The 17029-nt window shown below is 27.8% G+C and overlaps 1 protein-coding gene across 1 annotated transcript in view; it reads left to right on the top strand.

Annotated features, from left to right (window-relative positions):
* LOC113367381 (glycerol-3-phosphate acyltransferase 1, mitochondrial-like) overlaps positions 1-17029 on the top strand; it is a 47648-nt gene that overhangs the window by 6037 nt on the left and 24582 nt on the right. Inside the window, exons 14-15 of the mRNA XM_026608993.1 lie at positions 391-551; positions 1077-1255. Coding sequence (XP_026464778.1) covers positions 391-551; positions 1077-1255 — 340 coding nt within the window. The remainder of the gene's footprint in view (positions 1-390; positions 552-1076; positions 1256-17029) is intronic.

Below are 17029 nucleotides of genomic sequence, written 5' to 3'. Positions count from 1 at the left end.
AATATTTGTTAAATGATTTAGAAGACATTTTTTTCTCCTAGAAATATATTGGAAATTATACTATATAATATACCATGGTTTTACATTTATGGAAATTATACCCCTATACCATGGTTTTACATTTTTAGCTATAGGTTCTACATGGACGTTTTTTTGTATGAAACCACTCAGTGTATGGTAATGCATTAATTCTAAAATAGCACAATTAATAGAGACCATAAATAGTATTTTTAATTTTAGTAATATGTATATGTAAGACAATCTTTACAGAACTCTAAAATTTTACACATATCAAGAAAATAATTTTGAGCATTATATGAAAGCTGAATTGAGTGATTTATTTCAAAATTAAAAATATGTGTTTATTTATATTTCATTTATACTTTGCAGAGCAAGTTTGGTGTCAGTTTTATCTCCGTTGATGAATGCTTATTTATGTACAGCAAAAACTCTAAACAAATTACTGGATGGGCCAGTGGCTGAGGCAGAATTTATCCAACTAACGCTTCAAGAAATTCAGCAACAAATAGAAAATAACTATTGTCAATACGGTTAGTAAATATACATGCCATAATATGTAACATTTATATATATATATATCTATATATATATATATATAACATATATTATAAGCTTGATAAGAAAGCATTGATTCGATGTTATAATGATTTGGATTTTTATTTAAATATCATTTTTACTCTCAAAAAACAACAAAAATCTGATCATTTTTAGAAGATTTCATCATATCTTTTGCATTCTTGAATAACGGAAAGGATCTGATCATTTTTAGGAGAATTGATTATTTTTATTAATGCTCTACTTTACTTTTTATATTTGGACAACAGAGGTAATGCTATTAACTACTAAACAAAAAAGCATCGATCTTTATGAAGTTAATCAATATGAATCTATACATATGATTGATTTTTTTTTAAGATGATATTGAAGATATATCTTAAACTGTTTAAGACCTATTCAATTTAATCTTTTTTTTAACATATTACGCTTTTATTTCAAATTTCTTTAAGCATCTTGTTTTCGAGATCTGTGTATTTTATTTTATATTATTCTTACAGGTGAGAGCGTATCTTCAGATAGTGTACGAAATGCACTGAAACTATTTGCAAAGTGGGGTGTTGTGGAAAACTGTTTTGCAACTGATTCATCTAAGAGAACAAAAATGTTAGCATTAAGCTTACACTGGGATACAATTGATGGTATTCAGACAATAATCGAAAAGTTACAGCGTTATAATGTTCCATTCTCAAAAAAAAATTAGGTATCATATGAGTGTGTAATATAAATTAATAAATAAGATGTATGTAATGTTTTAAGAATATGGTGGCTGTATGAAGTTGAATCAAATTCTATAACGTTATCAAAAATTAGAAAAAAATTGAGAAGATTATAAAATAGAATTTTTTTTTTGTTTTCATAAAGATGACAAATTTGTTTTCCAGATAAGCGTTATCACATTTTTGAAATGATGTCCTCGATGAGTATGAAAATGTTATTATGAGTATGCATGCATGTATGTATGTGCGTATGCCCATGTATTTATGTATGTATGTGTGCATGATATATGTATATATGTTCTTATATATATGCATATATCGTATAAATGTATACAAACAAATATTCAATATAATTGAATTAAATTAAATATACACTATCTTTATACTTTATTACTAAACTTATAAATAAATTTGAATTATAAAACAATGATTAGTTTTTTTTTTTTCATTTTAATTTCTGTATATATGCATTTATAGAAAGTTGCTTGATAATATAAAATAAACAGTAATAACTTTTTTTTGCATTATATGCCTTTTAGTTTAAGTTTTTACCATTACCAAGACTTTATTTTTGAATGAGAAATAGTTGCGCATTCTGTTGGGTCAAGTACAATAACACTTCTATGCGAAGATTGCAACACTCATGATTTTTAGTGTGCATTTATTTCTCATACAGATGACACACATATATAGAAAAAAAATAACGTTAAATTAATTTCTTTCACTTTTGAACTAATTAGGAGAAAGAAATTGAGATTTTTGCCTTACATTTTATAAGGTTACATAAAAAAATTATGCTATTTTAATTCAAATTTACATTCTCGCAAGAGAGGTCTGCTGTTGCTAGAAAATCCGACTTGCTGCAATTTTATGCTTTCACAACGGTTCTAAAAGTCATTCCGAATTGTTTGAAACAAAAATGGACTAGTAGTTTATGGCATTGTGCCTTAAGGCAAATTGCTAGAACGTCCCGAACTGTAACGAAATGTTCGAGGAATATTAAATGTTTTTAAATAGATTATTATAAATACTGTAACATTATCTAATATTTATATAAATTATATAAACTGAATTGCAAAATTAAAATTATTTATTTAAAGTATATAAATGAGCTTTAGAACTTTAGCCAGAATTAAAATTAAAATCTGAATTATTTTTGATACATCATAAATCTTCAATAACTTTTTTTCAAAAAGCAATTGTTTTGTCAACACAAGCAGAATGTTTTCTGAATCATTCAAATTGGTTACTTAGTTCTCTCAAGAACTGCTATTATTTGTTTTTGTACATTTAGCTCTGATACTTTGAAATGACTGGATCGGCCTTTGGTAAAAACTAATCACCACTTCTCTCAATCATTACAAATTAAATGTTTTTTGGATCATTCAAATCGGATACTCCGTTCTCTCAAAAATTCGTTTTCTATTTTCTGCTCTCTTTGCTCCGTATCTCCGTAACGACTGGACCTGCCTTTGCCAAAAACTAATCAGCACCTCTCTCTATCAATAGGAATCAAATGATTTTTGAACCATTCAAATCGATTGATCCCTGGGCCCAAAAACATGGACGAAAAATTGTATTCATACATACATACACACACATCCATTTTTTCTGAGGTATGCCAAATGACTGGACTAATTGTTTTGTCAACACAAGCAGAAATTTTTCTGAATCATTCAAATCGGTTGCTTAGTTCTCACAAGAACTGTCATTTTTGGTACATTGAGCTCTGAATCTTTCAAATGGCTGGACCGGCCTTTGGCAAAAACTAATCACCACTGCTCCCAATCATTACAAATTAAATGTTTTTTTTGGATCATTCAAATCGGATACTTCGTTCTCTCAAAAATTCGATTCCTATTTTCTGCTCTCTTTGCTCCGTATCTCCGTAACGGCTGGACCTGCCTTTTTTTGAATATTGAAAATATTTCGGATTTTAATTTTAATTCTAGCTACAATTTTAAAGCTCACTTATATACTTAAAATAACACTTATAATGATATATTTAAAAACATTTAATATTCTTTGAATATTTTATTACGGTACGAAAAGTTCCAGCAATTTGCCTTAAGGCACGATTCCATACACCATTAATTAATTTATGATTGATTAAAAGTATTCCGAGTGGATTCATTACACATAATTGAAAACGAACGAACGCTTTGACACGGAGTATTTTCTAAAAGTAAATTTTCAGAAATCAACAATTGTTATAACTGAACCAGTTTCCATAAGATTTTAATTAAAACCAAATACTCCAACGTTATACCAAGTAAAATCGTCCGATTTTAATTTTAACAAACGTCAATAAAACTAATAATTTTCTTAAACTTTGATGAATTTTTAAAATTAAACTACTTGTCGTAAGGTCGTAATATTTCAATAAGTTGTATACGACCATGATATATATCATCAAAAAAGTTTCATAAAAATCGGCTCAAATTTTTTTTTCAACAGTTAATTACAAGAAAACTGCTCGGTAGATTTTCACCTAAAACATTCATCAGTATCATTCCCAACTAATATCTTTCGAACAGCTTTTGATTTTTTTAAATCGATTCGGTACTATTAGCTTAAATGTGGACGAAAAGTTTAAAACTTTTTTTCAAATTACAAAGAAACGGCTTGGCAGATCGTCGCACAAAACTGACAAACTATGGTCCTCATCGAGATTTATCAAATGGCTTTTAAATTTGCTTCATTTTTTTCACTTTTCTGCTATTTACAAAGAAACGGCTTGGGTGATCGTCGCGCAAAATGGATAAACGCTAATCCTCATCGAGATACATCGACTGGCTTTTAAATTTTTGCAATCGGTCCAGCCATTTTTGAGAAAACGTCGATTCACGGCAAAAAATCTGTTTACACACACACACACACACATACTTTTTCCAAATTTGGTCTCATTCGATTCAGAATGTCTTGAAACGTCGTGAAAACATAAAATTAGCGAATCGGATTTTTTAATGAATACATAAACTTCTCCTTCGGGAAGTTAATAAAATATGTATGGCGTTAATGAAACTCAATGTGGTTATAGAGTTCATTATCTAAAAACAAGCATACAAAAATACTTTAAAGTTTGAAATTTGGCGCTATCAGGATATACAAGTTCGTTTGTGAGCTATATATAATTACATATATCAAAAGTGTATTTAAATAATGTCAATTTGTCTTCTTGACTAATTGTTAGTGAAAGATTAATTTACATAAATCGCAAAGTTTATGCAATTTATTTGAAGGCATAATGCCACTTACAACTATTAGATTTACATTTTTATGAGATAAATTGGCTGTTTTATTATATCAAATATATTTCAACTAAAATATATTTGATACTTCAGCTAAGAAAAAAATACTACAAAAATACATTTATTCATACACAAATATTTCATGTATATTCCTTCATAAACATAAATATTGTGTGTCAAAAGTTTCAAATATTTAAATTTAATCCGGCATTAAGAATTTTGGAATATCTACTTAAAAGCAATTCATTCTAAAATAGCGTCTAAGTTCTTATCTTAACTAGTAATTTTTAACGTTTTAACACAGATTTTGTTGGCCAAAGAAAATATTCTAAATCCTGATGAAAGCACAACAAACGCTTTGAGAAAGGGTTAACAATTGCTTTCTTAATCCACTCACGTGCCTTTTCGTAAATCCGGCATGTAAGATTTATTGTTCTACAAAAAAGAGCAAAGTACCCACTGAACCGAATATGTCCGAGTATGGATTTGCTACAAATTGAAGATAATCTTATTATGACTTAAAATACTTAAAAAAATTCAAAGAAAATATTATTGTATAGATTCGAAATTTATTTGTAAAAGGGGTTAAAATTGTATGAAAATATGAAAATATTCTCGAAAAAATATTAATTTTTTGTAATATGTTAGATATTTAAATTTATTTTTTTTCCAAATTATTATAAATTATACAGTAATTTCACGTTAATTACATTTTGTATTGCAATTGAGAAGAATGAATTAGTTCTTTCACAATCGATTTTGATTTCTTTTTTAACTTCCTGTAGGGCAGTTATAGTAATGTTCCGAAAATCGAAAATGAAAATTTTTGCATTTATCGACGTTTTGATGGTTTCTGAACATTTTGGCATACCTTAGAAAATATGGATGTGTGTGTGTGTTTTATGTCCGCATTTTTTCGCTCACGTTTTCCGGCGCACGAATCAACCGATTTGAATGGTTAAATAAACATTCGATTCCTATTGATAGGGAGATGTGCTGATTAGTTTTTGGCAAAGGCAGGCCCAGCTATTTCAAAGATACAAGGATAAATGTACAAAAAATGGCAGTTTTTGAGAAAAATAAGCATCCGAATTTAATCATTCAAAAATCTTTTTGTTTGTGTAGACAAACCAATTGCTATTGAAAAAAAAAATTCATTTCATTTTTTTAAATTTTTTTTTGTGTGTCGAAAATAATTCAGATTTCAATTTTAATTCTGGCTAAAGTTTCAAAGTTCGCTTATATACTTTAAATAAATATTTTTGACTATGTAGTTCAGTTTATATAATTCTTATGAATATTAGACAATGTTACAGTATTTATAATAATCTATTTGAAAACATTTAATATTCCTCGAACATTTCGTTACGATACGGAAAGTTCTAGCAATTTGCCTTAAGAGACGATTCCATACACCACTAGTTTTGTTTTGCTCCATTTGGTCGAGGCTTACAAAAAAGTGTGTGGATTTATATATATGTGATAACAATTTTACTTTTGAATGTTCAAAAAAATAATTTGAAAGAATTGAAATAATTGATAGACTATTAAGCTAACTCACCTATTTAATAAATGATAAATTAATAAAGAACATTTTTTGTATATGAATATAATAAGAAAAAATATTCAGTACTTTTTATACAGCATTTTAAAATAAAATAAGTTATTTGGCGTACCCTATAGTTTTTGAAATTGCTGCAGCCGTTTTTGAAAAATCGTCGCAATCGTACACTCACATACTTTTTCCAATTTTGGTCCCAAACGATTCAGAATAGCTTGAAATATCGGAAAACTTTGAAATTAAAGATACTGCTATTTCATGAAGATGCGATCTTTATCAAATTAACAACTAGTGGTACATGGCATCGTGTCTTTAGGCAAATTTTTTAAAAAGGCTTTAAAATTCTTTAACTTTGAAAAAATAGATTTTTTTTCACTTTTTGCACCGTATCTTCAAAACAGTTGGACCGTCCTTTGTCAAAAACTAATTAGCATGTCTGGGGATGAATGGTTTTTGAATTATTCAAATCGGTTGATCGATAGAAGTTTGCATCCGATCAAACATACATTAATTTTTTCTAAGGTTTGTCAAAATGTTCAGAATCCTTTGAAACATAAAAATGTTTATATTCGATTCGGTTACTATAACTTACCCTAAGGTAAGTTAAACATACAAATAACGTGTATTATTAAACATTCTAATAAATACATAGCTAAATTAGATTAGTCCTCTAATCACTTTTGGATACCAAATTATCATTTAACATATTTTGTCTCTTGCATCTCCGAAAGGGCTGGGACTGCCTTTTGGACACTGGCACATACATTTTCTCTAACAATAAGGTATGCCAAAATGTTCAGAAACATTTGAAACGCCAAGGTATACACATTTTTTTATTTTCGATTTGTTTGCGATTACTATAACTTATGGAAAATTAAAAACAATTATTCTTATATAAATTGTTTAAATAAAATCCTGTAATACAATATATTACTGGATAAAAATAATCCAGTAATACATTACATAAATAAATTATATTTATATAATATTTAGGAGAGTTTTCAAATGATTAAAAATATTTTATGCTTTCTATTCTTTTTAAAGCACCGTGACATAAATTTTAAGAAAATTTCCAATGCACTTTTGCTGTGCCATAAATATATCAACGAATAATGACCTCCCACATCACTCCTTTTAAATTAAAAAGACATTCACACTAAAATAAAAGAAATTACTCATAAAGGCAAATTAGCAAATAAAGGCAAAAAGTTTTATCCTTGGTTAAGTTGATTGACATTGGGGATCAAAATAATCTAATCTAGTAGTATATGGCATCATGCCTTAATGGAAATTACTGGAACTTCCCGTACCGTAATGAAATATTCAAGGAATATTAAATGTTCTCAAGTGGATTATTATAAATACTGTAACTTAGATTATTATTCGTATTTTATAGACAAATTATAAGAGCTTGTGAATCGGACGACGATGTTTATATATGGTTGTATGAAAAGTAAATAAACAAAACTTGATCAATTGGATTTAAAATAAAGGACATTGTCTAATATTTATAAGAATTATATAAACTGAATTGCAAAGTTAAAATTATTCATTTGAAGTATATAAGTAATGTTTAGTACTTTAGCTAAAATAAGAATTAAATTCCGAATTATTTTCGATATTAAAAAAAAAAATTTAGAGATTACAAAAATTAGGAAATAAAAAAAATCTTTCCCCAAAAGCAATCGTTTCATCAACACAAGAAATAAGTTTTAAGAATAGTTCAAATCGGATGCTTAGTTCTCTCAAAAAACGGTCGTTTTTGCACATTTAGCTTCATATCTCCGAAACCGCTGAACCTACATTTGCCAAAACGTAATCAGCACATCTCACTATTAACAAAAATTGATTGGCTTTTGAATTATTCAAATCGGTTCATCTATACGCCCGAAATCGTCGACCAAAAAGTGTATCCACACATACACACAAACATTCATTTCGTCTGAGGTATGCATAACATGAAGATATGTAAAAATTTTCATTTGTCTATTTTCGGATGATTATAATAACTTACCCTACGGGAAGCTAATAAAATATTTTTACTTAAGAGGGTTTTCAAATAATTAAAAATGTTTTAGACTTTCCATTCCATTAATGCGTTATGTGATGTTAATTTTAGCAAAATTTCCAATAGAGTTTTGCTCTGCCATAACATATCAACAAATCACAATCCCTCCATTACACTAAACGCACAGAGAGAAATATTTACAATTTGCATTACCGCGGACGCATATGCATCAAATCATCGCCCGTGTTATACATTTGAGCGCTGTATCGCCAAATATCCCCATAATCTGATTACTCGCATCGGCGGACCGCAATGAATTAATGCATTGAAATTGCATAATTTAAAGGCACATTACATACCACCAAGCACTGTATTGACAGAGGGTTGTGCCTACAGTGGACGCCGGTTAGAATGGACATAAATGCCATTTTAATTCAACTATTCAGTGTTTCCGCACTCGAGTGCCCTCAGAGGTCTTTATTAAATTTCACACCTTGTTGGTTTAACAGCAGCCCTTCATTGATACTCGAAATACAAAATCACCCCCTGAGCACTCGCCCCGAAAACCATCGAGTTTCTTCCTTGTCTGACCCATGTCGATTTAAATTTTGACAAAATGAGACGGTTGCTGATTTTTAAACCCATACTTGTTGACCCGGTCTGTTGATTTTAGAACCTTATTCGAATATAATGTGTTGGGATATACATAAATAAATAAGTAAACATAAAACTATTCGAGATGTGTGTTTTTCCAAATGTGTGCGTATATGTAGCAGGGTTTTGTATTGGACAATCGTCAGCTGACATATAATATAACAATCATTATTAAGTAAATATTAATACAGTTTCTGTTACCAATTCGGATTCACACGCTTGATATTAGTTTGTGGAGGACAGCAAATAGGAATACTAATCGATGGCGTAGGAAAACTCAGTAATTAAATTTGCTATTATTATTTATCAATAGCTAAGAGTACTAAAAGTAATATAATCAGTGGTGCATAACATTGTGTTATTGCCTGAACCTCCCTGGTAGGTAAACTTTCAAGGAATACAACCAAAGAAAATTAATCAATGATTTAAGCATTTTTTCAAGCATTATAAATGTTAGAGATTATAAATTAGGCGACAAAGGGTATTGTAATTCTAATCATTATACTTCTTGCTACGGAAACCAAAGTACTGAAAACAAAATTTGTACTTATTATTATAATCTCTATAAAATTTCATTTAATTTGATGTGTTTATGTCCTATGACCATTTTTAACTTCCAAATGTCAGTTTTTTGGGCATCCTCAAAAATGTAATCAATTTTTCACTTGGTCAATGCAAGTACAACGCTTTTTGAATCAATCTAATCGGATTCTCCGTTTTTTCAAAAATTGAATGGCCATTTTAAGCACTTTTCCCCAGATTTTTTAAACAGCTTGACATGCCGTTTACCAAAACTGCGATATTCTCATCGATAGATATCGAATGGTTTTTTGAACTATTCAAATCGCTTGTTCCGTGCTTCGAATCGTCGACCAAAAAATGTATCCGTACATACATAAAAACATACTACACACTTACATACATCCAGTTCAGGAGGGCTCAAAACGTAAACAAAATTTTATTTTCGATTTTTTTGTGTTTACTATAACTTACTTCACGGAAAGTTAATAAAGTTAATTATAATATTAAGTATACCCCGGTTTTTCAGAATTATAGAAACTACTAGGTTTACCTATCGTCTCTTCAAAGATCGAACAATTCATAAAATTCAAAACGTACTATTTTATAAATAATGTATGCATAGCGTATCCTTTCATAAATGATACTGAAGCAGATAATAAAAAAATATAAAAAAAATTACAAGCAAAAATAGTTTTGAATCATTATTAATCTGAAAAAAAATGTCACAAATATTATACATTGAAGGTTAATTTAATAACAGGGCTATAATTACAACATTGAATTAGTAAGTCATAGCATTTTCTTAATATTATTATATATTATTATATTTATTTATTTCAGCCTAATGGCCTAGAAATTTTCTTAATAAATAAAGTTGAAATAAAAATATTTTTTATCTTGCATATATGAAAATTATGTCCTGAATTATACTAATATATAATAAAACAAAAAATAATAATTATTTTTTACTTTTAAAAAATATATGGCCAAACATTTCGCTAAGTTTATATTTTCTGTTACTCTATAATATAGAGTAATAGATATAGAGTCTATATCATTTCTTTTTTTTTTGTTCTATATTTCAATCTTTGCATGCGTTAATATTGTGTAACATATGCTACTTTTATAAATTTTATTTTTATGGCTATGCTTTTGTATTAAATTTTAAATTTTTACACATCCATTAACACTTGTTCTAGGTGCGAAGGTTTAATAACTTACACGTGCCTTATATATAATTATGATTTCTATTTTGAAACCTAGCTTTGAGTTGGGTTCAGTAATATAAAACTTAGCATCAATTTAACACTTTAATATGCAATACATATGTGCATTTTTGTGCATACAAACAAAAATTAAAGCAAATAAACGAAATAAAATAAAATACATTTTTAGCATCACTGTACAGTATATTGTACATTTCTTAAGGTAAATCATTGCAATAAAATATATTTCAAAACTTGTAATTTTTTTTAGAAAATTTGCACATTTTTAACAAAAACTTTGGGCAGTAAAAAAGAATACCCTTTTCATGTGTCTTGGGTAGTTGCAAAAATGATTTAAATTTTTGAACATAATTAATAGTAATATCAGTTTACTACTGTATGAATATCTTTAGCAACTTTTAAAACGCTTTTAATTATTTAAAGAACTCGGTATGTCTTAAAACATTTATTGTAGAAAGTTTATGTTTTCACTAAAGAAAGCTTATTTTACTAAAGCTCAAGTCATTGTCTAAATTTTCACTTAAAAACATATTTCTGATATACAAATCTATCTAGTAGCATCAGTTCAAATGGCTCTACCAAATATAGAGTTATTTTTAGATTTTTACTCTTTATTAAGTATTTCTTAAGTACCTATATGTAAATAAATACATATTGTATAATTTTGCAATATTGATTAAATGTGCAAACATTTAATAGAAATTGTCAAGGTATTCTAGAACATTTTTGTTAAAGGAATCTTTGCAAGTGGATAAATTCTCAAAATCTTAAATTTATAGTTTAACAAATATCATAGATAAAAAACATAAACAAACAGTCTGAAGTCTTAATTCAATAAAACTTAGGACAATTGAGCGCATTATACGATATATGTTTTATAGCAAAGTACAAGCAACTATATATTATTAGTGCATATTAAAGTAAATATTAAATATTTATTAATATATAAAAATATGATATTTTTAGTATGTTCTATAGTGCAGCCCAAGGAAATTTTTGAATAAAAAAATGTGCAACTACCAAACTTCATTTTGTCTTCCGTACAAAAGAACTTCCTAGAATTCATTCTCTAAAATTCGTATTATTAACAGATTTTTTTGTAAATTATTTTACAAATATTGACAATTTTATTTATTTATATTTATATTTTTAATACAACATTTTCATATGCGACCTATAAAAATATTTTTTATAATCATTGCTCAAGATTTGCATAAAAGTTTAGCGTAAACACTTTTTTTCAACATAAATTCCATAATTACGTAGCATTTTGAAAAGTCTAAAGACTTGCGCGTAGTTTTATAAAAGCACTCGAAAGGAAGTGCCTATTTTATTGTCAAAAACGAAATCTTAGTAATATTTTTGTTGAATCGAAATTGAATATGTTCACACTTCCGTTTGTTATTATTATTCGGAAATGACACAATGAAAGGTGCCCTTAAATACCCTATTCATTGGAAAATGCGTGCGGCGAACTTATTTCGACGTAATCCTTCATAAGCTTGTTACAAAGATAAACATAGTCAATATTTTCAAGATTAGATCTTTCGGAAGGCAGTACCTGCACTCGATTTTTGTTCAGGGATGGATGAATGTGTTGAAAATTTATTATAAAATTACTATTCTTGCCAAATTGTTATAACTTGGTATTTAATTCAATCATTTTATTATGAGAAATATGTAATACAACACAACATAATTATTTAAATAAAGCTTATGAATATAATATAACAATATAACAAAACATAAATTTTTAATCAAAGTTAAATAGAAATGTTTGTGATTTTTTTTTTCTAGTATAGAATTTTTCTTTCCTTTTCTCTTTCGTATTTTGTCTTAAAAATTAAATTATGTAAATTTTTCTTCATCTGTTTATTCACCCGAAAAGGACTAGATCCACAACCAGATGTCACAACCATACCCAAAGCACACTTTTTTATCTACGCAAAAAATACGAGTAATTGTTATAATAAAGTATTAATGTTGTTGAAAAATAACGTACAAATTGATCTATATGTATACAACAGTTATTATTAAAAAAGTCGGACAAATAAACTTTTTTTACCTCTTTAAAAAGAAAGCGGTCTACAGATCATGTTAATGTAAGGAGCTGACTCAATACAATGATGAAAACTTCTTCGAACAAACATGATTGTGGATACCTAGATTGTGGATAAAATTCTGATTTGGCTCATGATGCCAAACTTCAATGAATTTTTATAATTAAGCCAAATTTTGTAGACTTGCAATATTTTAGGATGCACGTATACATCATAAACTTTATCATTATAAAGCATGCTCCATAAGCGCCAAAATTAGTACTTTCAACAATTTTGAAAAAAACTCTTTGCTAATCAATGCCAAAACTAATTCCAGCTAATATCTTTCGAACATTGTTAGAATTTTCTGAAGATATGGATGATCGATCGTCTTGCAACATATACAACTTGATACAATCACTTTTTCCAATTATGATATTAATCGATTCAGATCATTTTATCATAGAATGACTTAAAACATAAAAAAATCATAAAATCAGCAAAGTTGATTTTCTGTCGTAAATAACTGGGATGTAGTAACTCACATAGTTACCTATATCAATTTGTTTATATGAAGTCTCCAGAATAGTTTTGGTGTCTAGTTTTGTTACACACTATTAATTTTTTTTGTTTTTTTACACAAAGCAACATTTAACTTTTTTATATTTTTAGAAATTCATGAACAAAATGTCTAACAGTTTTTATTTAAGTATCAAAAAGAAACTGAATAATTAGATTTGACTTTTATTTGTTTAATTCTCAATTGATTCTTTATCAATGGAAAAGGCTTGGATACACCTGCAAAGAACTTTTATTATTTTTATTAAAAATTAGCAAAATGGATTTTACTGCATTTCTATCTAGTTGTAACATAAATCTAGTTTATCAATTTGTTGATATCAAGTCTTCAGAATAGCTATGTATCTAGGTTTATTCCCCACTTCATATTTAATTTTTAGGTTACTCACACAGAACAATATTTAACCTTTGAATGTTAATAGTAATTCATGAACAAAACGTGTAATCTTTTTTATTGAACTATCAAAAAGAAACTTAATAATTTAACTAGCATTAGGATAAGTATACAAGTTTTTACATTAAAAAACAAAAATTGATGGATGCTCTGTCCATGGTAAAGACTTGAATACACCGGGAAGATATGGCAATGAATGTTTAATTTTCTTTTTAGAATATTTAGCAAAATTATACTAGGCTAAGAAATGGGTACTAGGCATAAAAAATAGTTAAAAGTTAGTTCATTCAATAGCGGTATGGTGTTCGATAAGATTTTTTTTCCTAAAGCAATTGTTTTGTCAACACAAGCAGAAAGTTTTTTGAATAATTCAAATCGAATGCTTAGTTAGCTTCAAATCAGTTCCCTCAAAACTGCTGAACCTGCTTTTGCAAAAAAACAAATTACCACTTCTCCCCGTCATTTCTGTAAAAGCAACCCAGCCTATATTGTCCGCACTGTTATTTAAATAAGAATTAATAAATAATCCAACTTTCTATCAGCAATAAATCATTTTGATATATACTTATGCAAAAAACTTCAGAAATGATTACAACTCACAGAACGTTTTGGACGCCAGTATGTCTACAAATGGTACCGGCAGCATATTACTAATTTACTAAAATTTCAAATATCACAATATTTTCATATTGATGCGAACTTGAAATTTATTTTAAATTCTTGAATTTTATATACAATTATTTTACTTTATCAAAATTTATGCTAATTACATTAACACAAATTTGAATCCGATCATGCGTAGTGGCATTTTCTATTCATCCAACCTGGGACGTTTTACAAGTCAAATTCTTTGGATGAAAGTAAAAATATTAATACAGTTTTTAACACATCTATAACGATCTGACTCACGGACGCATAATTAACATAAATTTATAAACCAGAATATGTCAAAATGTATAAAATATTATATGGTCCACGAAGTTAATTATATTGCGTCAGTTTTTTTGCTTGTCATCAATCACAAAACTAATTTACCCAATGATATATTGAATAGTTTCGTAGCAATGTCTATCATATGCAAACTGTATCACTTTTTGTGCTGATTCAATTAGTCAACTTTCTCTGGTTGTTAATAATAAAATATTTAAATTGGATTTATTTGTTTTGTTACAAATTAATTTTTATAATGAGTGGTGTATGGCATCGTGCCTTAAGGCAAATTGCAGGAACTTTTCGTACCGTTATGAAATATTCGAGAAGTATTAAATATTTTCTATTAGATTATTATAAATACTGTAACATTCATTATTGTTATTTTATAGATAAAATATAAGAGCTTATGATTCAGATGACGACGTTTACATATGTATTACAGAAAAAGTAAATAAACAAAACTTGAATAAGTAAGTTTAATAAGATTTAAAATGAAGTACATTGCCTAATATTTATAAGAATTATATAAACTGTATTACAAAGTTAAAATTATTTATTTAAAGTATATACGTGAGCTTTAGAACTTTAGCCAGAATTACAATTAAAATCTGAATTATTTTCGATAAATAAAAATGTTTTTTTGTAAGAAAAAATTAATTTTGAAATAAAAGAATAAAAAATCAACATCAAGCAAAGATTAGATAATGAATTAAATGAAAGGATCAATAAAATTAAAACACTGTGTATTAAGTTGCAGCTTTTTGATGAATCAAATTGAGTAAAATTGCACTTGTGATTGTTATTATAATTTGTTTAATTTTTTTGATTGTAAGCATACATGAATTTAGGACATCTATAGATATATGAATAATTTTCAACAATGTGTTTCTATATTCTGCTTGAATGTAATTAGTAACATGTGAGTGTTTGAATTTTTGTAAAAAAAACTACTTATAAAATTTGAAAGAAAAATAAAGCAACAAATTACACCCAACTTTTTTGAATTTCTTTTCAAAAGTAATTCTATAGTTATATATATTTTTATAATTGTAATTTGTTTTTCCATATTGCCCAACCCTGAAGTAATCCAAACATTTTCAGAAACTTATTTCATATTTATTACCCTCTTAAATAACACTTTGTAGTCGTACAATAATAATCCTATTGTAAATACCAAAGGGTCTGACCCTTGCAAAGTGTGCAAAAACTTCTTCTTGGTAAAGCAAAAATGTTCTAATATTTGCGATTTTTTCAACAGATATGTGTTTGCTATAGTAGATCCCAATCTGGTATTTTTCTCGAGAAGGCAACCCAGCGGTCAACAACTCATCTCTTATATCTATTAGATAATGTCTAATAGTAAATAAAAAGTTAATTAAGTTATATATATATTATAAATCAATCTTACATTAAATAAATTAAAATAATAGCTATTCCAACTCTGCTAATGAATATTTTTGATTAAATACCAGATCAAGGTTATTTACAGTGCTTTCTCTGTAAAAAATGCAACCAATAAATTTATGTTTTGCATTGGTTAAATAATGTAGCTATTATTTCGTAAAATCTCTTTAAAATTAAAAATTGGACATTGGATCGGTTTGCCCCCTGGCCCTCCCATTCTACCCCGCCTATGGTGTGAAAAGGACCAGGTGCAAATTTTTGAAAAACTGCAAAGAAAAACACAATTTTACAATGGTGAAAATGCTAGCAGCTTTACTGATCATGGTCAGATAGTTGTTTGTTTGGTATGTGTTATTTGTTGTGATATAATTAGTTTGATATTCAGAAAATAATTGCTCAAAGTCAAATTGGACCTTTGTGCCCCGTCCTGTTGTATGTATATTAGTCTAGCTTATGCTTTAGCAAAGTCCACGAAAGACTATTATGACTTCAGGCGATTACAAGTGGACAACTCATATCATACTGTGCGATATCAAACTGACCAAAGCTGGGAACGAACTCGCCTCGAGCAGCCTGATGTCAAGCAGTAAGAATATTGGTTTTAATTAAAAAAAATATAAATAGCAACATGTTTTCAAGTGAAAATAGCCTATACCCAGCATAGCTATAAAAGTAGTCGATAAAAATTTCATCACTATTACAGAAATTGTAATAATGATAATTCATCGAGAAGGGACAACTGTTTTTGTTGACCGACGTGGTTAGTTAAGTCAAATCTATAATCAAAACAGCATGTCAAATAATAATAAAAAAGATGAAAAATGTTGGAAGGCCAAATTTAAAATTCTATATACATATAAATTTTCGATAATAATAATTTATATGTAAATATACACCAAAGCTTTCTACAATATCAGCTAATGGCAATGCAGCCGCGTTTAAACGTATGTTAATAATATGTATGCGAAATATATCTAATACTATAAATGTAACATGTTAATTTAGCAATTGTACTCAGCTGAGAGATTAAGATTTAGAAAGTCATTGTTTTACATAATGGGTTTTGCATTAAATTTCGCAAATCGAATCTATTAAAGCCAGCTTTGTCTAATATTGTCATATCACAATGACACCTCGAATACTAACATTAGACTGGTTGTTTA

Source organism: Ctenocephalides felis, unplaced genomic scaffold, assembly GCF_003426905.1.
Source record: "Ctenocephalides felis isolate EL2017-DRISC unplaced genomic scaffold, ASM342690v1 CF-g0.4_SCAFFOLD_01170, whole genome shotgun sequence".
NCBI classification, from domain to species: domain Eukaryota; kingdom Metazoa; phylum Arthropoda; class Insecta; order Siphonaptera; family Pulicidae; genus Ctenocephalides; species Ctenocephalides felis.
This window is presented reverse-complemented; position numbering and strand designations above follow the sequence as displayed.